The sequence below is a fragment of the Lontra canadensis genome, unplaced genomic scaffold (assembly GCF_010015895.1).
Source record: "Lontra canadensis isolate GAN:19392208 unplaced genomic scaffold, GSC_riverotter_1.0 scaffold48, whole genome shotgun sequence".
Lineage (NCBI taxonomy): Eukaryota > Metazoa > Chordata > Mammalia > Carnivora > Mustelidae > Lontra > Lontra canadensis.
Window position 1 is genome coordinate 7995806 of NW_022631042.1, and position 24649 is coordinate 8020454.

Below are 24649 nucleotides of genomic sequence, written 5' to 3' on the forward strand. Positions count from 1 at the left end.
TCTCTCTCTCTAAAATAAATAAATAAATAAATCTTTTAAAAAGAAGGGAGGGAGGGAGGGAGAGAAAGGAAGGAAGGATAGAAGTGGGAAAGGAAGGAAGGAAGGAAGGAAGGAAGGAAGGAAGGAAGGAGGGAGGGAAGGGAGGGAGGGAGGGGAGGAGGGGGAAGGAGAGAGAGGAAGGGAGGGAGGAAGGAGGGGAGGGAGGGAGGAAGGAAGGAAGGAAAGAAGGAAGATAGATGTTGCTCCCTTGCTATAACAAACATGTTTGTTCTTCCCCTCCATTTTGGGGGTAGGGAGTGGTCTTATTTTAGTGCCATCCCACAGTTATGATGGCCACTTTTTGTTCCTGTTCTTGCCCTGCCCCCATTGTGATAATGCACTGCGCTAGAGAGTTTATTTGCAATTCTGTCTGCATTACAGAGTTTAGGTTGAGATCTGCTTTAAGGGACCCAACTAAAATAGCATTTTTGCAAAGCAACTCATTGTGTTTTTCCTGGCTAATTTATCTTAAGTGACTTGCACTGAAATGAAACATATTTTAATTCAAAAGTTCCTGACAGTAATGGTACTGTGGGAGTTACATGATGTGTTCGTGGTTGAACCTCTTTTATTCGAGATATCTATTCATGAAGGCTAAATGGGAATTGCTTATGAAGCCCAGGCATTTCTAACAATTCAAGAGGGATTGGTATTTAACCAAACAGTTCTGGCAATCAGGTGTGAGCATGGCAAAGATTTAGCAAGGGCATTAGTCGTGTGTGGAGAATGGAGGATCTCATTTTTAATTCAAAGGACTGTGATAGAAAACTCATCATCAAACTTGAATATCAACCAGCCATGTTTACAAAGAAGGCAAAATCACAATAGCACCCAGGGAAATTTAAATGATGCATGATAAAAATTCTCAGAGAAGCCCAAAAACCAATCATCCCATCCAGCATGCTGAATGAAATGCTGCACTAAGCCCAACGCTGGTACTGAAAAGGCCTTAAAATATTTACTTCTTGTTTCAAAGCGAAGGTACCAGGTTTATTGGGAATTATGGTATCAAACATAGTCCCTAATTTAAAAAAAAAAATTGCCAAAAGTCTAACTAAAGCTTCTGCCACACTGACTAAAAATAAGGAACATACCACCCCAACGTGTGGTCTGATATTTTCACTCATGTAAAGGTAAATCAAGTTTGTTGGTCAGATTCAGGATGCAGCGAAGAATTAGCTACTTTAAAGAAGCAACAGGGTACAACCAAAGTGTTCAGATGCCCTCTGGAAACTGGTCCTCTAAAGGATGCTTTTCTGATCTGTTGGAAATGCAGCATGAGTGGATCCATCTTTGGCTGAGTTAATGTTTCCTTAATTAACAGGTAGGAGATCAAATCATCGAAATCAACGGGGAGAGCACAAGGGACATGACACACTCCAGAGCGATAGAACTCATCAAGTCGGGAGGAAGAAGGGTCCGTCTCCTGCTGAAACGTGGGACGGGGCAGGTCCCGGAGTATGGTACGTTTCACGTTTTGATTCACCTTTTTTCTCTTTCTTCTGTGTACTGTAAATGGCTCTGCTTATTTGTACAAGTATATCAGTCCTCCAAGTCAACCTAAATATATTTAGCTTTCAAGAGATGTATATAGACACAGATATATATGCATATGTACATTGAAGCACAAGATTGATATGTGTGTGAGCTCTTTCTTTTGCTCCCTTGGTTAAGTGATGTTTAAAATAGCAAATAGAGGACCTTCCAGGGCATCTCTGAGTGTGCAGGGAGAGCCAGCCACCACTTATACATTAGAACTTTTGCAGTTTGACGAAAAGTCTTCTGTTCATTTGAGTCCACAGTAATTTCTCAGTTGTTTCCTAAAATCACTCATGTGTCACACTGCCCCATAGGCTATGTGACCGAGGCCAGGGGACAAGCAAGAGCAAATCTTCAGGTGGGAAGATGAGAATGTAAATTTCAGTTCACGCAGTGGTTGCATTTTCTTGGCACTTTGGGACGGTCCAAGAATTCACTCTTAGCACTGTGCATCTCTGTGCTTTTCCAGAAGGCATGGAAGTGCCTTAGCTCTGCCTTCAGGAGTCTTTAATGGTGTTACTTCTCACCAGCCCATTGAAGGCACCACTGACAGGTTGACTAAGAAACTGTTGGGTGGTCAATAGATGAGAGGCATCAGCCCCTTAGCTGGGCTGTAGTTAATGTCAAGGAGTGTCAGAAAGACAGACAGACATCAGTGAAGAACAGTGCTGAGAATACCTGTCCAAATTAGGGCAATGGGACCTAAATTAATAATAAGCTCAAATTGTTGATCTAGACGCTAGCTTTCATCCCTCCATCCCCTACCCCCCCACACACCACACACACACACACACACACACACACACACTCTCTCTGTCTCTCTCTCTCTCTCTCTAAATAACACTTTTCCCTCTCTAATTATGCTTACCTTAATCATGGGAAACTTGCCTAACTACCAAATAATTGAATACTTCCTTAGTTAATGGTGCAGGATAGTCTTGAGTTCAGTTGAAATATATGAATTCAAATGCCCTCAAAAACTTTGTTTTCAGGATCTTGGAAAATCCCAAAAGCACTGGCAAGTACTCAACTAAGGAAAGCACTGAGAAGTTTTTGTAAGCTTGGCTCTATGCCCCAGGAAAGACTTCATCCCAGGTTCCCATCCTTAATATCTGGATCTAATAATATATGTTTAAATATTAATATTAGCAATAAGGACAGGCCTGATCCTCTTAAGTGGCACTGGTGCTAATCCCTTTGTAAAGAATCCTACTCTTGGAATAGAGTGACTTTTTGCACCCCAGAGAACTAAGCGATCCAGTAAGATGAAACTGACCTGTGACAGTTTGTCACTTCTAAAAAATACCTTATTTTAGGGGCACCTGGGTGGCTCAGTCCTTGGGCATCTGCCTTTGGCTCAGGTCATGATCTCAGGGTCCTGGAATCAAGCCCCGTGTCGGGCTCCCTGCTCAGTGGGGGCCCTGCTTCTCCCTCTTCCTCTGTTCCTGCTTGTGTTCCCTCTCTCGCTGTCTTTCTCTCTCTCTCTCTCTGTCAAATAAATAAATGATATCTTAAAAAAAAAAAAAAAAGGATGGGTAAAGCCCTTTTAAAAAATACCTTATTTTATCATTCCACAGCAAGACCTGTTATCTGAGCCACAGAACGTCCATACAGTTAGTATTATTCTTAGGTCCTAACAAGTTAATCTTTGAAAAGTTAATCTGAACCACATGACTACCCAGAGCTGTCTGTTCTGTTCTAGAATCCCCGATGGGTACATCTTTTCAGCAGCTTGTCTGCTGTGAGCAGTTAGAACATTATTGTTGACCGACTGACAGCATCACTCAAACTGTGATGCCCACATATGAGGCTGCCTTAAAGCATCTTAAAAGAAAAACTAAAAATGTGTTTTTGGACAAGACCAAAATTCAACATCATGTCAGCATGATCCCTTTCATTCTTAACATCACCTGAAAATACCTGGTTAAGATTGAATTTAACAAACAGAGAGTTTGTTAAATATCTGAACACAGTTTTGAGGGCCCAGTCATCAATACAGTTAACTCCAGTCATTTTGCAGAATTTCTTCTAAATCTATTCTTCTAAAATGTAACATTAAATCATGCTTGCCAATGGTTAGAGTTTGTCGGCTACTGTTGAAGTTAGACTGACACAGATTTTGACTGTAAATTAATTTTAGAGATTATGTCACAAAATATCCAATTTAATAGAACAGAGCGATCTCCTTTAGGGAAGTAAAGGAATAATCACGAACTAAGTAAACATTACCGTCTAAGCTGAAAGGTGCCTGGTTTTGCATGAGCAACCAAGAAGGTTAGGGATCAGACCAGCATCTCTGAGGATAATGCCATCAAGTGATATTTCTGGAATCTCATAGCAACTAATGGGGTCCCCAGACCACCCCACATTCAGAGATCTACTACAAAGACTCCTGGGGCACAGAATAGAGTTGTACTCACAGCTAAGATTATCAGAGTGTTGTAGTAAGGATACACAGTGCGATCATATGGGGGGAAAACAGGCAAAATTTGAGAAATCCGGGTGCAAGATTCCTTATTCTCTCTCTCCCTCCCCCTCTCTGTTTTTCTCATGAGGGGTCACCCAGAGAGCACTCTTCCCCAGCAACAAAAACACAGTAATAAATGTGTGATACTGTTGCCCAGAGAAGCTCATTAGAACCTGGCACCAGGGTTTATACCATGCTACTCATGCAGGCACCCTTCACGAGCACATACCAAAATTCTAGACTCCCAGAAGAAAAGCAGGTCATCAGCATACACTGTATTGTCTGCACAGTTGTGCAGGAGATACCCTTATCCTTTAGGGAAGGATGTATATTAGTGTAGGAGACAGTTTACTGGTCGAAGTCCCAGAGGCCAACCTTGCAAGCAGATCTTTCTGAAGACAGGACAGCCATCTCACAGCTGCCACGCCAACTCTTTCCTGTCCTGGGGAGCAAGCCGAAGAAGCAGCCACCGTCATGGAGTTTACAAATGACCCCAGCTTAAAAGGAGTGCCCACAGCTGAAGAGCAACCTAATTCCTCCAGCACTAGTTAGACTATATCATGAAGCCTAATCTTTTGTCCACGATAAAAGAGTGCATTTTAATGACGTTGGCAAGGGGGACTCTGTTACAAAACCAAGTAATGGAAGCCAGAACAGCAAAAGAAAATGCCCGAGATAACCAGTAGATATAACCAAGAAGATAATCCACTTTGTCCAGATGTACCCTCATCACAGGAACACCGAATTTTCCATGTACTATGAGTTTAATCCCATTTTTTCCCTTTGTTTGCCTTTTAATATCCAACACGTAGCAAAAATCCATCTTTAGAAGACGATTAAAGGAAGTTATCAGAATCTATAGGAGACATAACCTGCTAGGGAGCCATGTAGACTTAATCCAGCCTGAGAGGGTGAGCTTTGAAGAGTAGGAGATCGACAGCAAACAGCCTGTTAGCAGGGTTTTGAGCGATAGCCACCAGCCCTCCCTCTGCTACCTGCCGAATTCAGAATTCACAACAGCTCTGAAGCAAGACCCTTATCTGGACATTTGGCCACGTGGACAGAAAAGCAGATCTCAGTCAAGAGAAGTAGGAAACTCTTGTGCTGAGTTCCTAAGGTGATCTGTGACAGGGAGATAAGCCCAGGTACAATTGAAAGAAAAAAAAAATTCCAAGGGTAATCTGGCAGATTGTTGACTAAACAAAATCAGTGTGAATCTAAGTGAGCCGAGGAAAGGAATAAATATGCTGCAAATATGCCATCCATAATTACCGCAAGACTAATCGTCACACGACAGCCCAGCCAAGTCAGAGGCATAAATCAGCAAATGTAGCCACAGAAGTCGGCGCTGCACACAGGCTGTCGAGCAGCTGCAGGGGGAGTCGGCAAGTGATAAGGGTTTTGAGACGTTGCTTTTATAGCTAAGTCCTTGAAGGAGATGGATACTTCAACTCTACTCTAGTCCTCAGGATAAGAATTTGTTGATTATAAACTCCCCAGGAAGTGTGAGCTCCCCCTCCCCTGACACGCATCTCAACAACTGGCAGGAATAAGGAAATTTCACTCCACCATTCTGAGAAATGAATCCGAAGACGATGCCTCAAAAGTAGCACCCTCCTTAACACTGGTTGTTGCTCTTTGAATTAAATCTAAGAAGGTTAAGAGAGAAGAAATCATGCGTCGTGGTTCTAATTCTGCTCAGGAATAAATTATACACATTAGCGCCCTGCCTTGAAACACAGGTGTCCTTCATTAGCATTCAAAGAACGGAGGTGAGCACTCCCTTAATTTAGACACTGAGCCACAGAGCCAGGGGTGAAGTCAAAATCAAGCAGTTCAGACCAACTTGGGCTTTTCCCCTGGTAATATTCGCCATTCAGATCAAATCAAAATAAAGCAAAACAGAAATACGCTTGCTAGTCTTAGTGGTCTAGCCTGTTTATTCCCTTAAAAGGCAACAGAACCAGTCTTTCCGACTACAGTGGTGAAGGGAGTCCACTAGCGAATGGAGACTCAGTGGTCTTAGGAGGCCATGCAGAGTTACAAGGAGGAGGCAGAATTCTCTTAATCTAGGTGTCCCGGTGACAACGAACACCAAATGCCCACACCAAGGGAAAGAAAGAGCCAGTCTGTGAATTTGATTTCTACCTACCCTTCCATTTTCAGAGTTAGTGTCTTTAATGGGTTTTGACTGGATCACAGGTCTTTGGTTAAATGGGACTGTTTTCATTTTAGAAGTATAATAAGACTGCATTAAGTACAGAGAGGAAAGGTACGAGTCAGGAACTAGAGCTAAAGAAATGAATGGGGCAAACAGTTGTTTAGTTAAAGACTGCCTTTCGTCAGAAATACACATGACTTACACTCAACCTATCAGAGCACCAGATTAAGCAGAACTGGTCTTTATTTATATGGTAAGAGGCAACGTTTATTTGTTTATTCTTCTTCAGGAATGTACTTGAGCAGTTGTAAGGACATGGATGGAGCTGGAGTCTATTATGCTAAGTGAAATAAATCAGTCAGAGAAAGACACACACCATATGACTTCACTCATAAGTGGGATTTAAGACATAAACAAGCAAAGGAAAATGAGAGAGAGAAACCAAGAAACAGACTCTTAGGTCTAGAGAACAAAGCGATGGCCACCAGAAGGGAGGCGGGGCAGGGGATGGAGGAAACAGGTGCTGAGCCCCGGGGGGATTAAAATAAAAACTTTAAAATAAAAAGGAATATACAGTGACAAGTTAACATTCCAAGCATACTCTTATATTCTTGCTTATAGTTATTAGTTCAGCAAAGGCTTTCTTCCCTTGGATCACACAAGCATAAACTGCAGGCAGTATGCCCCTACTAACTAGTCCACATGAGACAGTCCTGTAACTGATATCATTAATTCATGTCATTACTACTCCCTTAACTCAAAAAGAGGATTTTTCTGGGCACCTACAATGGGCAAGTCTCTACCGTCCAAGCTATAGTCCCAGCTCTGAGGGAGCTGAAGTCTGGGAAGGAGACATGGTTTCCAACAGACTGGTGACAGATGGAAAGGTCTTCAAGGACCAGCTCTAGTGAAAAACTTGAAGTGGGTTTTATTAATTACTTGTGGAATTTAATAAGCGCTTCTAGAATTAAGGATCCTCAACAAGCCTTGGCTTCTTCAGTTGGTTAAGCATTTCCTTTGTGATATTTATACCCACACTTCAGACATTTTCTGAAGAAAGGACTCACTGAATGTAGGTGACTTTCTGTTTAGACCTTGTCTGAATTATTCTAAATTCTAAGTTAGTAAACCCAAACTTCATCTGGCAAATTTGCTAGCCATCCCTGCCCACCTCCTGCGGCTGTCAGCCCCAGGGAGCTCTGAGCACTGTGACCTCACATCCTGAGGCCTTCGTGGGGGTGCTGCTGTGCCCCCACAAGAAAAGACCAGGGGAGAGCCTTCATTTCCTTCGTTTCTTCCTTGGAGACCATGTTTATGGGAGCTTTAAGTGGTTCCATAGCCTTTGCACTAATTCGCCTGCATTTTTAATAGGGCAAAAGGCAGCTTGCTTCAATAATAAATTCTGAAATTTAATTTCAGCTTCTGACATTCATGGTTGAGTGTATCTTCCTTTTCCATGAGAGGTTCCACAAATCACTCCTGTACACCTCTACTGAGGCAGACCGGAGGAAGAGGATAGGCTGTGAGGCAGAACTCCAGGCTGCATCATGCAGAGGACAGGCTGCTTCCTGCCTAGAAAGGCTCAAGACTGCTCTCTACAGCACGTGGGTGAGCCCAGGAAATGGTCTGTGACGCTCCCGATAAGTTTCCCATTTCGCGGAGTCAGAGGCAGAAGTTTCCTTAAAGAACACGCAGCTCTGACATTCCTTTCTCCACTGTTCAGCCGGACCCTCATTTATTATTTTGAGTATTTTTAGGACAAGGATGAAAACTCATTTCTTCACATTGTTTTATTGGGAAACATGGACTATAATGAATATTGGGTTTGGTTTTGTTTAGTTTTGTTTTCTGGATACCCTCGTGTAATTTCCAACACGTTTTCTCTTTAAGGATATATTGTAGGATCCCCTTGCCAAGTCCTCACTTTGTTAGGCATTTAAGCCTCTGATAAAATATATTAGAGGGGAGCCTGGTTGGCTCAGTGGGTTAAGCCTCTGCCTTCAGCTCAGGTCATGATCTCAGGGTCGTGGGATGGAGCCCCGCGTTGGGCTCTCTGCTCAGCAGGGAACCTGCTTCCCCCGCCCCTTTCTCTCTGCCTGCCTGTCTGCCTGTTTGTGATCTCTGTCTGTCAAATAAATAGATACAATCTTTAAAAATAAATAAATAAATATAAAATATATTAGAACACACAGTAACCAAGAAAACTACCAAGAAGAACCGATTTAGCCTTTGAGGTCTGACCTCCCTCAATTCCCAAATACTCAAGTTATTGGCCACGTGCATGTCGGAAACCATAAATATCCCAGTGCCTCCAGGAACCCATCCTGGAGAGGCACAGTTAGGCTCAAGTTTCAAACCCATCACTTGCACCCATTGTGAAGTGGGTGCTAAATGCCAAAATTATTTTCCACCCACTGTCTGACTTTTCTCTTGTCTCAAAGAAGAGCTGATAACAGAAGGTTTTTGATTCCTGTAAAGGAGTTTGCCAACAAAAGCCTGCTCTCCAGGTACTTAAAGTGGTATCTAGTACCTTAAGACACATTCTTGGGTAGGCCAAGCCAACTGCCATAACCAGTAGCCATAGAGTCTCCAAGTAAATCAAGCTTTCTTTTTTTTAAAAGATCCTTTTGTGGCAGAGCCTAGTGGAAGAAAGAGTGAGTCCACGAAGGCCGATTTTTCTTAGTAGAGAAAGTGCCTACAGCCTTGCTCAAAGATAAGACTACTGCAGTGTTCTGTTCTGAAAAAGGCCTCCCTACATTTCCGTTTAACCAAATTCCCTCCATCAGGACCAAAGATGAGACAATTTAATGCCTTGATCTGCTCTTGAATTATGTGTTCTAACTACAGCAAAATCTCTAATTGAGAATCACACACATTTTTCAATGTGCTCTTTGGGTTCCGTTTCATTTGTTTGTTTTTGGCTTTTTTAACAGAATAAAAAATGCATACGTAGTCCTCACTAAATTGCTGTTAACTGTCCGTGGCTCAGACATTTGCTCACAGGATGACTTGCTTTTACACTTGTGTACAAAGATGTGCGCTGTCTCGCATGTAGTAACTCTGGCCTCAGCAGGCCACCGGGTGTTAGGACTGAACACACACACACACACACACATCCACACGTCAGTGCGCTTAGTAGGCCAGCATGCGACTCTCCATTTTTCCTTTTCCACTGCAGTTTCTACCCCAGTCTCCGTGGCAATTCATTCCCATCGTGTTCCAGGTTCTTTTCTTTGAACGTCTGTCCATGAGGTTTCCTAGCACATGCATCTTTCAAGCCCAGTAAAGGTCACGTTTAAAACCTGATGAGCGCCTTCTCAGTGTGACACAAAACCAGCTTGATTCTTTTTGCACACAATTACTGGCATCTTGGCAGGGCTAGATGGTAAACTCAATTAATAAGGCCTGAAATGTAATTTCCATTGCTCATGCCCGTAGTTAAGCTTCAGTTTTCTTACCACAGAAAGGGTCTGCTTTCCATTTAACCTTGAGGTGTTCGTGCTCAACCTTTGTCTCCCTTCTCTGAGACACACACCATGCCCCGAAACACACTCCAGGGGACAGAGCAGGGAAACCTCTGTGGAGTGCAGTCCCGTTCTGCTTCCCGAAGCCAGGCTCCCCGTGGGGAGCAAGTTAGGCATTTAGACGGGGGCGTATCATCAGTATATGCCAGCAAGGAGTGCGTCAGGCTCCAGAACGCATGAGCTACGTGGATTAAGTTGTTCTGAGCACATTAACCTCATGTTGGTCTGCCCATGCCTCCTGCTGTGAGGAGCTGAGAGAAACACAGCAGCGGGTGAGGTGGGGGGCGGGGGGCGGTCCTTGCTGCATCTCCTGGGGTCTGTCTCTTGGAGATTATTGATTTGGGCACTCCTGACTTTCTAGTACCTGCCTACGTGTAGATAAAGAACTGTAGCCCAAGAGCTGAGAGAGACACAAAGTGAGGCAGACGCTGAGAGGCTGGTTTCAGGGCACGGCCCTCGGCCCTTGGACAGGTGAGTATAGCCCAGAGTCGAACACTCAAGGCATCGCCACACTTCTTCCTCCTGCCTTGTTTCTTTCCCAGAAAATAACTACACTCAGCAAGTCGACTGTGAGCCTTGACTCTAAAGAAGTAGATTGTCAGAGGTGAGGGGAGCTAGGAGAACGTACGAGATTATTGGCGAAAACAGAGACATGAACATGGGCATGCCATGTCTTTCTTTTTTTGACGTTTCAAAATGTGGAAATGATTACTGTGACTGATTCTCAAATGACAACCAATAGCATGAAAACATCCCATTGTTATGGGAAAATTCTGCAAAAACTCTGATACGGCCATTTCAAATTTTTGTTAACATCTGTGTCTCCCAGAAGCGCCTCAGGATGCCCTCAGTATTTTGAGAAAAATCTACTTTTGGAATACACATGTAGCTTAGTCTATCACTAATTTCACTTGCTGCATGCTCGACAGGGGTAGCTCTACTTAAAGTCTTTATTCTTACTGCCTAGATAATTTGTATTCAGCTGCTCTAAACATACTAAGCGATCTTGACTCTAACCGTAATAATATATCTTTGTCACTGGTTCTGTTAATTCTAATGATTGGTCCTAGGCTGTTCCTCCCCTTCCTTTAGGAATGGTACCTTCCAGTCTCTCCATGTGCATGAAAAGTGACAAGCATGGGTCCCCATATTTCTACTTATTGGGCCACCCTAAAGACACGGTTTGTAAAATCTGCATGAATATTATCTTTCTCTAATGAGCTTTGGTTTTGCATTGTTTGTAACTGATGTATAATGCTTTTTCTTTCATAGTAGCTTGTCTAATTACTGCTAGAGCTCTGGAAAATACCTAGTTGAGACCTCACACATGATAAGGATAGGATTTGTGGGTTCATGAGCACTTGGGATGCACCAAATTCCAGCCCAGAATGGCCCCAGCAGGAAGGAAAGAGAGGGAGGGCCCAGCAGAGGCAGCACCAGCCAAGTTTTGCTTCACACACTTCCAAAAATCCTCTCCAGGCTTTGGTACAAATAGTTACATTGATTTCCTCTTGGCCCAAGTTCCAACAGCTCCAACCCAGGACACCCCTTTGGCCCCTGACAGAAAGAGAGCCACAGTTGCCAAACATCCAAGCCCTGGGATCTCTGAACTCCTTCTGGCATCTCGGTATCTCCCTGGGCTGCCCTGTGGCAGCTAGCCATTCGGGACCAGAGCTGCTTACTTTCCTCTCCCCATGCTCAGTGACACACCAAATTTAAAGAGGGAAAAGAAACACCACTTGTGACATTTTTTAAAAAGTAGGCATAACTTTGTATCTGAACAATATTTACCACTCTTTCAAAATGACTATTCTCCACTTGACTGTTTTTCAGCCTAACATTTAAAAAAAAGTCTTAGAGGAAAAAAAAAAAATACCCTATACATAAATAAAGCGGAATATAGATGATAGCCTTGCAAATATGGTTCAGGCGACTTTTCACCCCTCGAACACATCCCTAGAGTGGCCCACGTTTCCACTGTCAGATCCTGCAGGGGGCAGGTGGCTTCGGCCACAATTTAATAGGTAGAACTGTGATTTTAAAATGTCGTTTTGACTTTTCAGTCCCCACAGTTAGGCATGGAAGCAGGAGCCAGACTGGCCTGTTTCTCAGTTTGGGTGTGATGGGACCCCATTCATGCTGCCACAGACATGGCCAAGCATCTCACCGCCGAAGTCTTTTAAGCTGGCTCTCTGAATTTTTCCTGAAACATATTTTCCAACTGTTATAACCCTGCTGATTGCCATCAGGATTGGTTTAAATTTAACTTGAAAGATAATATTACTCACTAAGTGAATTATTTGATTGGCCTACTGCTAAACAGCTCCTTACCAAATACTTTTATATTAACATAAGCATTATAAGTATTATACACACACACACACACATACACACACACTATTGCAGTCATTCCTTGAGGATGTCTAAAAAAAAAAAAAAACCAGAAGTTTTAAATGTATCATTTCTCTAAAGTGTCTGTCTCTCAAGGATGTTATTGATCAGGGGAGGCCTGAATCAGAGCAAAAAGGAAAAAGGTCCAATTTACTGGAAAAGACATAAAGCCATGGAATAATTATTAAGGAAATCCAGTCCGTTGACCATGGTATAAAAAGGTATAGACCTGTGTTTCTGACAAAAGACAGCTATATGCTTGCCATTTAATTTATGTCAGCTATCTGAAATCCATGAAGGTGAGGGGACCGGAATCAACCGATTCCCCAGCCCCAGCCAAAAACAGAACCACAAGGGGGCTCGGTGGTTTCTGTCCCGTCCCACCAGCATCTGTCAGGCACCTGACTCAGTGCTGGGATATAAAGATGATGAGAGAGTCTCCGCCTTTGCGTTCATAAGCAAGTAGGTGTGACAGGGAGGAAACCAGGCAGTGGAGCAAACAGCGAAGAAATGATAAGAACCCAAAGGAGACAATATCCTAATCCTGCTTAGCAGAGTTGTGGAAGGTTCCGCTCTACCCCAGAGGTGACATTATAGCTAGGCCTTGAGCGACAAGCATGGTTTCACCAGTGTGGGCAAGAAGTAAGGCCGTTTCAGGCAGAGGAAACCATTCGACCAAAGCCAGGGAGTGTGTTCAGAAGAGCCATCGCACAGGCGAACCGAGAGACGGGGCGGCAGTAAGGGAAAGAACACGAAGGCGGGTTCAGTTAGAAACGGCCTCGTATGCCAAGCAAAGGAATTCAGATTTTATATAATCAGATGTTGCTGAAAATTTGTTTGAGTGGAATGGTGAAAATACCCACGTTTGGAAATAGTCTCCAATACTGTTTATGTGGATTTTATAAGAAACTGGAGGCAGTTAAAATGTTACTGTAAAGGTGGAGGCAAATGAAGAAAGGACCAGACTTGGGGGAGTGAGTTTGGGAATAGCACACTGGGAATAGATTCTGGAGACAATCCAAGCATTCCTTCGACGGAAGTAACAAAAAGCTGTTGCTGTGCCTCAAAATGGGCTGAGGGCAGGGTTAGGAAAAGAGTGGGAAGAAGGACGGTCAGGGACTAGAGCCCACTCTGCTTCCTGATTCAGCACAATGCTGGGTGCATAGCATTCAGAGGGTAGCTTTCTCATGAGGGTTGTGGGTGGGAAATGGCCTTCATGCACTACTCCCCGTGGACCTCACCACGGGGCCCCCACATGGTTCCCCACATTCTGGGCCACGCTAAGAATCCACTACCGAGATGGCAGAAAACTTCAGCTCCTACTTAGATCCGGTCGTGGGATAAAGACCTAGTTTTTCTGTTTTTTGTTTGTTTGTTTGTTTGTTTGTTTGTTTCAGAGGACAGGGATAGGCAGGGCACCAAGACGAATGATGCTGTTTCTCCCCTAAGGGAACTCTGTATGTGGAGAATGTTTAAGGAAAACGTGGTACTCTTTGTTTATAGAAAAATACTCTTGAATCACACTCATTAAAATCATTCTCAAATGTATTATGTATGTATGTATAAATGTGTTATATTCCTGCATTCATGTACAAAGTATTTTGAAAACAAGCGTGCTCTGCTTAATTTCCCTTTCTGGGGACATACCTACCCTTTGAAATCTGGATTCCGTCCTTAAGACTCCAGCGAAAGTATCACCTCCATGATCACCGGTCCCGCCATGCTAACGAAGCCCAGGGACTGATTCAGTCCTTCTTCCTCTTGGGCCTCCCTATCATAGTTAACACTGCTGATCAGTATAGTAGCTGGATTTTTCTCTTACTGCCTTGACTGGCCCTCCATGGTGTCCTTCCACTCCCTTCCCGTCTAGTAACACCCCTCCCCAACTTTTCCCTCGGGGTCTCACTCACCCCCATGGTTCCACCTGTCACTACTGTGCAGGTGACTCATTTCTCTTTCATCATGTCTGGCTTCATTCCGCAACCCCACCCTGAGACGTCCCACTGCCTGTTAGACATTTCTAGCCGGATACCCCACATTTGTGTATTCAAATTTGTATTTATGATCTTTCCTCCTGAAAATACTCCTCCTCTGGAATCCCTTATTAATTAAGGGACCATCAATCCTCTTTGTCATCCAGCTCAAAACCATCTCAACTACCTTCCCACTCATCTGTCTATCTGACATCTATCTGTCATCTATGTATCTGTCATCTATCTGTCATCAATCTATCTATCTCCGGTTCCCAAGTGGGAGTGATTTGATGTCTCTCATTTCTCACGGGGCCCTCTCCACCATTCCTATTGTCTTTCTACTCCAGTTCAGGCCTATTCCACAGGATTAAATAGCCTTTTACCTGTTTTCTGTACTGCTATGGCCAATTTTCCCAGCTCATCGATGCCAGAGCAATTGATTGTCCTTAAGGACTGCCCCACTCAAAGACCTTTTACACACACACATACAAACACACACACACACCCTTAAATCAGTCCCCAGAGCCATCCCTGATTTGGCCCTACCCAAATCAGTCTTATCTCTTATCTCCCACAATAGCTTGTTTCATCTCTATGCTCCAGCTACACTGTCCTATATTCCCACCTTCATGGTTGGGCACATGCCCAACATGGCTGGCTTGAGAAATCCTTTTCCCAAATCATGTCCTCCTTTAAGAACCAGGTCAAAGACTGCCCCTTCCATGAATCCTTCCCCAAGTTCACAAGTCAGAAGTAACTTCCCAGTCCTCTGAAATCCCATAGCCCTTTATATTGACAACAGAATTATCAATATCCCCATCCTTCCTCCCCTTTATAGAATTCAAATACTGGTTATCACCCCAGGTTAATACGGTGCTTTACAGAGTGAACAAGTAAGTGAATGAATGACTAAGAGTCTTGCACTATCACAAAGTTATTATTCTGACAGCAAATTTCAACGTGAGCTTTTGTAGATCATTGCAGAGGGCTTCAGACGATGTCCCAAATCTCCACTGGTTGTCTCAACCCAAACCGGAAATAGGGTTTTCATTGCTGTGGTGGTGGTGCCTGTGGTTTTCGTAAACTCCTGCCTGCCTGCTTGTTTTCTTACCATATCTCTTTCCATTAAGAGCGGAATAGAGGAAAACCGGCTAACTGATGTTCCAGGCAATTGTTTCTGGTTAATCTAAGTTTTATTGTTTCTAGAGGTGTTTTCTCTCAAACTGTAGTTCTAACCTGTGCTGCCGTTACAAATTGTAGTTTAACCCTCTGGAGTTGCTTCTTTGTTATGGAAGCGTCATGTATCATAGTCTCCTAGAGACTTCAGGGCACTGTGAAACAGAAGCTAATGTTAGGTCTATCTGTGTGGGATTATGTGCCTACCTTCCTTCTGTGAAAAAGGGGCCATTTGGAAAAACTCTCTACGCTCTTTGTCTAGCCTCCCGGATCTATATCAAGTTCAACCAAATGGACCTATTTTATGATATGTGTCAAACATGTTTGGATGCTATGGGGGTTACAGGAAAAAAAAAAATGTGGCATTGTCTCTCCCTCCCCTTCAGGAGCTCTCCATTTCATTAAAGAGCTATAAATACTCACTTGGAACAAAAACAAGACAGTAAAAACCCAAATGATAAGGAAGTTTGAGACAAGAGCAGGAAATAATGACCACAATAGTCAGTCAGGGCTCCTTGAAGGAAGCCAGTTATGAGATAATCTTTGAGGAACCAGAGGGTTTGGGAACTCAAAGGGCCCTACAATCTGAAACAAAAATAGGACACTATAGGAGATGATTTTGATGTTAAGAAGCAAGTGACTAGAGTATAGGATCCCTTCTGAAAAGTAGACGGAGCAAAAGTGCTAGAGTTTTGAATGATTGGAAGAGGCCAGTGTCTGAAAACCAACGGCAATGAGGAGGCACAGAAGATTCTTGAGCAGCACACCGACGTGGCCAAGTATTTTTAGGGACGACAGAGAACATTATAGAAAGAGTTTGTCTTGTTTTGTTTTCAAAGCATTTTCAATCTTAGCTACCCATCAGAAATACCTGGGAAACTTACATGTAAAAATTACCCATAGAGCCTTCTCCCCAAACCAGTGCTGCCGTTGGCGGTGCAGCAGGATTTCCATGGGCGGGAGTACAGGCTCAGGTATGCTATAATTTTTTTTTTTTTTTAATGTGTCCCAGGTCAGTGCTTTGAGTAGCCAGAGTTGTGAATTACTGGTGGATCAGATAAGGAGGTAAATCAGATAAAGAGGCTATCCCAGTAACCTAGAAATGCAGAGATGGGTTAATGAGGTGCTGAAAAACAATCAAAATGAAATACAGGAGAGTTGACACTATCAAGAGTCTTGAAGAGAATCATTAAGACTTGGTAACGGATGGTGTAAAGGGAATAAAAATTAGGGAGGACTCAAAAATCATCGCAAGGTAAGATCTTAAGTATTGGGGAAGATGGCAGAGCCACTGTCAGGAAAAAGAAATAGGAAAATTCAGAAAAGATGCCATTAACAAGACAGGTGACCTTTCAAGAATTACTTAACTCCTCAGGGCCTAGTTATCTTACCTGTACAAGGATAGGGTCCGATTACATGATGCCTTCAAGTACTAGAAATGAAAGTAATGTGAGTGAACTAATCTGGGGGTGGGGAGAAGGCATATGGGATTGTAAGAGATTCAGATGTTGATTCACAATACGCAGATGAGTACATCTCCAGCAGGTAAAACCCAGAGGGCAGTTGGAGTCACCAGGGAAGAGCACGGCCAGGAAAGGAGAATAAGAATACAGAATTTCCCTCATTGCCTGCCCCAGGTTCTGTGTCACCTCCCTGCTCCCCTGTGACAGGTGAGCAGTGACACAGTGTCCCTCATAATCCCAACTCTAATGTATGGATAGAATCATCTTTTACATGACTACTCAGAGTTGCTTTCATACACGAGGTGTTTCTGGTAAAAGATTATCTCTTGTTAACGTAGTGCCTTCAAAAAATGAATTGGGTCATTTTGTCATTCATTATGAAAATTCACTAACACAGAGAAAGCAAGGAATAGGAATTCTTCACATCTCCTTCTATATCCAAGATATCTCTCTTTTTTCATACAAAATGCCAGAAGGGAGAAAGATTATCTTTTCCAGTACATCTGTTCAGTTGGATTTTCCCATTATTTCCCTCAAGAGCTTATTGTCCCTGGGCATATAGCAATCAATACAGTAGCTTGTTTTCCAAGTGAAATATGAGGCAATACCCACACACAAAACAATCTCACTGCTTACCCCACTTGTAAATATTTGTTGGTTGCCTCTCGGTTGTCAATTACAGTAAAACTGAGTCCCAGTGTTGTTACATCCAAAGCTGTAGGACACCTACAGGCTCCACCCAGAAAGCCCCGGATGCTCCGGTTAGGCCACAAAGATGTACCAATGGCCCACAGGCATGTGATAAGATGTTCAGCCTCACTCATCATCAGGGAAATGCAAATCCAAACCACAATGAGAGGGCGCCTCACACCTGTCTGATGGCCACAACAAAAAGAGAAAGGAAAGGAAAAGAACAAGCATTGGCAAGGAGGTGAGAAAATGAGAACCTTCATTCTGTGGGTAGTACAGCTACCATGGAAAATGGTATGGAGATTCCTCGACAAAATCAAAAAGAGAGCTACCATATGATCCAGCAACTTCACTTCTCTGTGTATAGATCCAAAAGAATTGAAAATGGGATGTCAAAGAGGTATTCACACATCGTTGTTCTGGACAGCACTCTTCACCATAGCGGAGAGGCAGAAGCAACCCAGGTGACCATCAGGCAACCTAAATGGGTCAAGACAAGGTGGCATAGACACACGATGGAATATTATTCGACCGTTAAAAAGAAAGACTTTCTGTTGCGTGCTGCACCCTACATTAACCTTCAGGACAGTCCGCTAAGTGGAGTAAGCCAGGCACGAAAGACAACTACCTCATGATTCCACCTCTGTGAGTTATCTAAGTTGTCAAGTCTTAGAAACAGAAAATAGAATGGTTGTTTCCAGGAATGGGGAGTGAGGAGGAAGAGAGCTGGTTCAGTAGTTGCAGGGTTTCGGTTTTACAAGATGAAAACATTGTAGAGATCTGTTGCTCAACAGTGTGCGTTGGGTTAACACGACTGCACTGTACACTTAAAATGGTTAAGATAGTAAGTTTTATGTTTTTTATCCATTCGCCCCCAAAAAAGAAGAAAATGCCCCATGGGGCTTTTAGGAGAACCTGCAGTTCTAAAGCTTTGGAGTTCAAAGCACAGAGGACTTCCCACCTACTGAGCTTTATTTTGTAGTTTGCACTGATGCTGGGCAGCCCTTAGGGCAACCAGATGAGAGCTGATGACCTTCTTCCTCTTCTTTTTTTATTTTTTACTATGTACAGTGAGCCACTGTATAGTACATACTTAGTGTCTGATGTAGTGTTCAGTGATTCATTAGTTGTATATGACACCCAGGATTCATCACAGCATGTGCCCTCCTCAATACCCATCACCCTGTTAACCGCCCCCCGTGACCCTTCTCCCCTCCAGAACCCCCAGGTTGTTTCTCGAGGTCCATGGTCTCTCATGGTTCTTCTCCCTCTCCGATTTCCCCCGCTCTGGATTTCCCTCCCTTCCCCTGTGGTCCTCCATGCTGTCACTTACAATGAGCTTCTTCAAGGAGCAATCAGTAGGAGACGCGCTCTTTACCACGAGCTTGGCATTAGCATCCTCTCTTACCAGGTCTGTTTGCTTGTCTGAACCTGCTGCTTAGGTTCTTGCCTTTGTTTGGTTGAGTCTGGGATGAGGACTTGGCTTTGGAGTCCCACCAGGGAGTGCAGAAGTAGGACTGCATGTGTAGTCAAGGAGGTTTCTGGATCTGGTGTTGTTACAGTGGTTTATTTATTTAGACGACTTGGTATCCCACCTTTTATCACAGAGGCTTCTTTGAGACAGTAGGTCAGGTTCAGTGGGGAGGAAGACTAGGAGTAGGAGCTTGCCAAACAGACCCACGCTAAGAGAACAGAGTCCCGCTTCCCCCACCAAGAAGTTCATGGAGAAGAGAAAAGTGTTCCCCCTTTGTCTTCACCGGGAGCCTCAGGTGGTTGGAGGTGATGCTCGCCACAGTGACAGGCGAAGTCAAGGGAGACATTATTTAGTGTTGCGGAATGTGATGTGAAGATCGCAAGCCTCTTTGTGCCTTCCTGTGATCTTGTTTTTTATGAAAATATTTGCTGGATTTATCTTTCTTATCTCTTAGTTCTTTAGCTACTCGATCACTTCAAGACCAGAGCACCGTACTAGCCCCCTGAGAGGACTGTCTGCTGACAGGTGTCTGTGCTTGGTACCCCATGGTACCTTGCACTGCATTGTGTGAATGAATGAATGAATGAATGACTAGAAAGAAAATAGCAGAGTCAGGACCTGCCCTCCGAAAAGCTGTGGTGTATTAGGAAAAAGAGAAAAAGAAAACAAGCACTCCTTTGACTGAGTAACTTAAATATAATCATGGCACATGAGAAATTCTCAGATGGGAGGAACATAGGTAGAGTTAGCTGAGGTGGGGCGCGCGGGGGGGAGTCCTCTTTAAGAAAGAATTCCTGCCCTTCCAGTCTTCAGCATTCCAGTATGGAAATTAAGTTCTTTTTAAGTGACCACAGCATCTTTTGCGTAGATTTGTACTAAACCAACTGTGTAAAGTGACTGCATTGTCAGAATGAACCACCATATTCACCCAGTAAAACTGGTTTCCTCCATTTAGGAGAAGGTGCGACATAAATTCAGTTCATAAAAGAAAGTGGTACTGGATCCAGCCGATTCTGAGGTAGATCTCGTGGGAGTAGGAGCAAGCTCGAAAATCACAAAGCTAGAACTAAGCCTTTAATACCTCACAGCAAGCTCCAAGTTCAGTTTGGACTACTGAACAGAAGGCAACAAAATCCGGTCAATTATTTCCACCTCTATTTCCTAGCAAAGAGTAAACAATTTTCAGCTGAAATTTTTTTCTGACTTAGCCTTTTCATCATTCTTCTCCATCTGATCTTTCCACAATCCACCCACCACAGAAAATGCCTCCACTTGGAAACAAGGAAAGGGTGCCCAGTGTGGGGGAGGGAGCCCAGGAGAGCGAGGGAGAACAGTCTTAGACGTTAGGTCCTGCCACAGACCCAAGAGGAGAAAACACAGGAAGGACTGTTTCTGTTTTCCTGAATTCCTGGTTAGTGGACTCCTGAGAGAAAGCATGTAGGTGCCTTAGCCTCACTCTTGGATCTCCAAATAGATCCATATTCCCCTGGCCATTTCATGGCCTGTCGGTGTTCATGGGTCCCCACCCCCTTTGAAGGCCAACATGACAAGGAAAGGGTCCCCTCTCCCAGTAACCTGAGCAGTCAGAGGAGGCCACAAGCCTGGGACACGTTCTATATTAAGGGTCTTCTCATCAGCTGCTCGAGAGAGAGTTGTCTGAAAGGTTAGAGTTCTGGAATGAGCTCCTAGAGCAGGAATTAAGAGAGAATGTACCTTAACTCTCAGTTTTGATAGTGTTCCTCCAGACTTTCTGCGGCTGCATTGGTTCTCAGGTGACACCCTCCTGGGAGCTCTTCTTGAGTTTAACAAATTAATACATATTACAGAATACCTCAAAAACAAAAATAGTCAAGAAGAGAACTCTTCCTCTCTTTTGAAAATATAACCATTTAATTTTGAAACTTACTTTTTTTTTCATTTGACAATATTTTTAGACTACTAGGGAAATTAAATATCCTTCTGTACATTTTTCATGACTGCCTCGTACATTGTTGTATAGATTTATCACTTAATGAATCCCCCTCTTTCGAGTTTTCTTATTTTTGTACTTTTTCCACTATTATGAAAAAATACTACCAAAAAAAAAAAACAAACCCACCCTTCTATCTATACCATTCCCTCTGTCTTTGATTATTTCCTTAGGAAAACCTTTGAAAACAAAACCACTGGGTCAGAGAGTATCTACAGTCTCATGGAAAGATGGACAAAGTCAGGCGAGTCAGTTTTGGGGCCTACCCTTGAGTGAGGAAGTAAAATTGTTATTTAAGTATCTTTTCCAGTAGCCAAGCATGATCCCTAGCAAAGGCAGTGTGGTCCACTAAAGAGTGGCCAGAGTTGAGAGTCAGCACTGCAGGGGAAGGCCAGGCTGCCCCACACACCGGGCAAAATGCCGTGGCCTCAGTTCTCCAGCACCACCACCCCCAGCTCGTTTATAACATGGTGACATGTGTGACCACCCCTCCAGCTTAAGCACAAGAGGACTCCCTTCCAAACTGGGGGAGTACAGACTAACAATTGCATCGTATTTGTGAGGATGGACAGTGTGTTTTACTTCTGTTGTCCCTTCCATTTTGTTTAGTTTGGTTTTTAACAGCACTCACAATATTTCTCAAAGAAGCAGAGGGCTCTGTGCAATCTCTTAACAGTTCTTCCTAGAAACTTCCTAGTTTAAAAAAATCATAGACCTGCTCAGATAACTCAGAAGCCCCTGCCTCTTTGTATACTGTGTTTCTCCAGGGAAGAACGATTAGTCAGGAAGAGGCCCAAGCCTCATGACACCACTGACATTACTTACCATGGCTTTCTTCCAAAGTGTTCTGGGCAATGAGACCCTTTGGGATGCTTCAAGAATGGGTATTGGGAGGCTTCATCTGCCCAAGGCAGCACCGACCGATAGCCCACTAACCGCTGACTTGCCCACAGACCCAGAGCAGGCTGGTGTTCAGCTCGGGGCTGATCCATCACGGGAAGCCATCGGCTTGTGGCTTCAGAGGTATCACCCGGCAAAGCAGGATCTTGAGGCTCATTTCTGTTAGCTTGAGTGTAACGATGTTGCCACTTGAGCAACAGGCTGAGTTGGTCATATGGGAGGAAAGTGGCAGAGCCCATGTGAACTAGCTGTCCTTCATCCTGGTAATCGTGCCTTACCTTTACATTTGTGCCGTTTCACTGAGAGTCGTACGAGGTGATGTTTTCAGCTAAGGCTCTGAGAATCCGGTAAAGACAGATCAAAACACGGGAGAAGCATCTCTGCATTGTAACCCAGAACTCTAAGACACAAAAGGAATTTCTCTCTCTCTCTCTTTTTTTTTTTTTTTTTTTTTTTTTTAGATTTTATTTATTTATTTGAGACAGAGAGAGAGCACTAGGATGGGGCAGAGTGGGAGGGAGAACCAGACTCTCCACTGAGCAGGGAGCCCTGTGCGAGGCTCAATCCCAGGAGCCTGAGATCATGACCTGAGCCAAAGACACACGTTTAACCGACTGAGCCGCCCAGGAGCCCACAAAAGGAACTTCTAATCACACCAACCTACAAGCCTAATGTAGAAACAAACATTTCAATTTCCTTGCTGTCTCTGCATTCATCTCAAAAGTATTTCCAGCTGAGGAGCAGAAGCCTATGGAAAACCCTCTTGTGTCATTCAGTTGCTGTCCAAAGCAGACAGCCTTGACACTTTGGGAAAGAGCTGTCTTGTCTTGTGTGACCACCTTGGATGAACTGAGAATATTCCTTTATATTCAACCTTCACTTTGAATAGCCATCAAGTTTTCAGCAGGAATGACTAAACAGCCTCTTGGGCAGAAAAAAAGAGACTAAATGAATCAGAATACTGTTCAATAACATTGAGCTAAAACCGTCAGGCGGGGCGCCTGGGTGGCTCAGTGGGCTAAGACTCTGCCTTTAGCTCAGGTCATGATCTCAGGGTCCTGGGATCGAGCCCCGCATCAGGCTCTCTGCTCAGCAGGGAACCTGCTTCCCCCCTCTCACTCTCTGCCTGCCTCTCTGCCTACTTGTGATCTCTGTCTGTCAAATGAATAAATAAAAAATTTAAAAAAATATATAAAAGCATCAGACAATTTAAATATGAGGTCCCTAAGGTTCAGACAGGTTTCTAGCTGGAGGGCGGAACTATTCAAGGACAAAACTGAGTGTGAAAATGTGTTGTACAAACAGAGCTGTAGCGCTCACTTCATACGTAATAGCCAGCAAAGAGAGAGTTGAGGAAAGTTCTTAAGAGGGGAAAAGTGGAAAATCTAGACAACTTACAGCTGGCAATAGAAAGAATTTTCTCTGTTGTGGAAGATTTATTGACCTTTTACGTAGGTATCATACAGCCTTCATTATCAGTCTCAATGTATAAAATGGTGTTTGAAAAGAGGAATAGTGGCATATTTCATAGGCCAAAAGACCATAAGATCTTAGAGTGAGCGTCTCATTGCCAAGAGCACAAATGTGTGGAAAATTGCAGATATAAATTCTGAAGTACATTGATGTTCAATGAGACCCTGAATGCACGGAGTTCTCATTTTCTTCTTCTGAACTAAATAAGAAAACACTGAGACATCCTGCAATGTTTTAAAAGAAACATCGCACTGATGGCTTTGCTCCGCCAAGTTTATTATTAGACGACGTCATCTGGCAGAGTCTGGCAAACTGTATCCTTGGAATGGATGGGTTTTGCTTATCAAATTCAAATAGATCCCCCCACCCACATCCACAACTCGGGAGGGGTGGAGAGGAGGCATTAAAGGCTGTTAGGTGCTTTACTGCAAGCCCCTAAAACATCACGGAATTGCAATTCTGTCTGCAACCATTTGTTACGGGCCAGAGCAGATTGCAGGAGCAAGTACGGAGCCCTTGGCCATGCGGTGGAAAAGGGGCCCAGAGAGGATTTCCATCAAGCAGGAATGGCTGAGCATCGGAACACACATTGACCAACATGCGAGCACTAGGTGAAACGTCTAGAAGGAGAAACCTTCAGCCGTGGGCCTTAGCCCTACGTGCCCCAAGCCACAGACGACCTGAAGCTCCTCTCATTGGTCATCTTCGCGCTTGTTTGCAGTTTGTAATGACCATTTCCAGGGAGAAATACTTCACTGATGGGACTGGTGATGTGGTAGTCAGGAGATTACATCTCCTCTTCCATTTCACGGTGTCTCCTTCTCACCCTGTCTTGTCCTTTAAACAAGGCAATATGTCGTAAGCTTGATGTGGAGAGGAGAGAATAAACTCAACTTTAATTTTGAAGCCATTTTGGAAAATGTCCCAGCTTTCTTTACAGTCACTGGAAATTCCTTAGGATGCCTTGAAACTAAGAACAGAAGTCAACAGAACTATTTATGTTTGAGACCCATCCTGGGATGAAGGGAGGCCCTGGGACAAGGCATTCTCCTGACCCCAAAATAGTGGTGGAATGAAAATCCAATTTACATAAATATAAGTGCAGAGAGGAGAAATGTTATAGAAAGAAAAAAAAAAAAACACTGGAGGGAAAGCCAAAAAAAATTTTTTTTAAGATTTTATTTATTTATTTGACAGAGATCACAAGTAGGCAGAGAGGCAGAGAGAGAGAGGAGGAGGAAGCAGGCTCCCTGTTGAGCAGAGAGCCTGATGCGGGGCTCGATCCCAGGACCCCGGGATCACAACCTGAGCTGAAGGCAGAGGCCTTAACCCACTGAGCCACCCAGGCACCCCGGGAAATCCAAATTTTTAATAGTAATTTTTTTTTCTGAAAAAAATGAGGACTACCGC

The 24649-nt window shown here is 43.7% G+C and overlaps 1 protein-coding gene across 7 annotated transcripts in view; it reads left to right on the forward strand.

Moving 5' to 3' along the window:
- The window catches only part of MAGI2 (membrane associated guanylate kinase, WW and PDZ domain containing 2), a 1351061-nt gene that overhangs the window by 1280060 nt on the left and 46352 nt on the right, over window positions 1-24649 (forward strand). For 5 of the 7 annotated variants that reach the window (XM_032873261.1, XM_032873263.1, XM_032873262.1 and 2 more), the window contains one exon: window positions 1364-1502. In XM_032873261.1, coding sequence (XP_032729152.1) covers window positions 1364-1502 — 139 coding nt within the window. Of the gene's footprint in view, window positions 1-1363; window positions 1503-10822; window positions 10912-24649 lie in introns of all 7 variants that reach the window. The other 2 variants (XM_032873266.1, XM_032873267.1) reach the window with 1 other exon arrangement.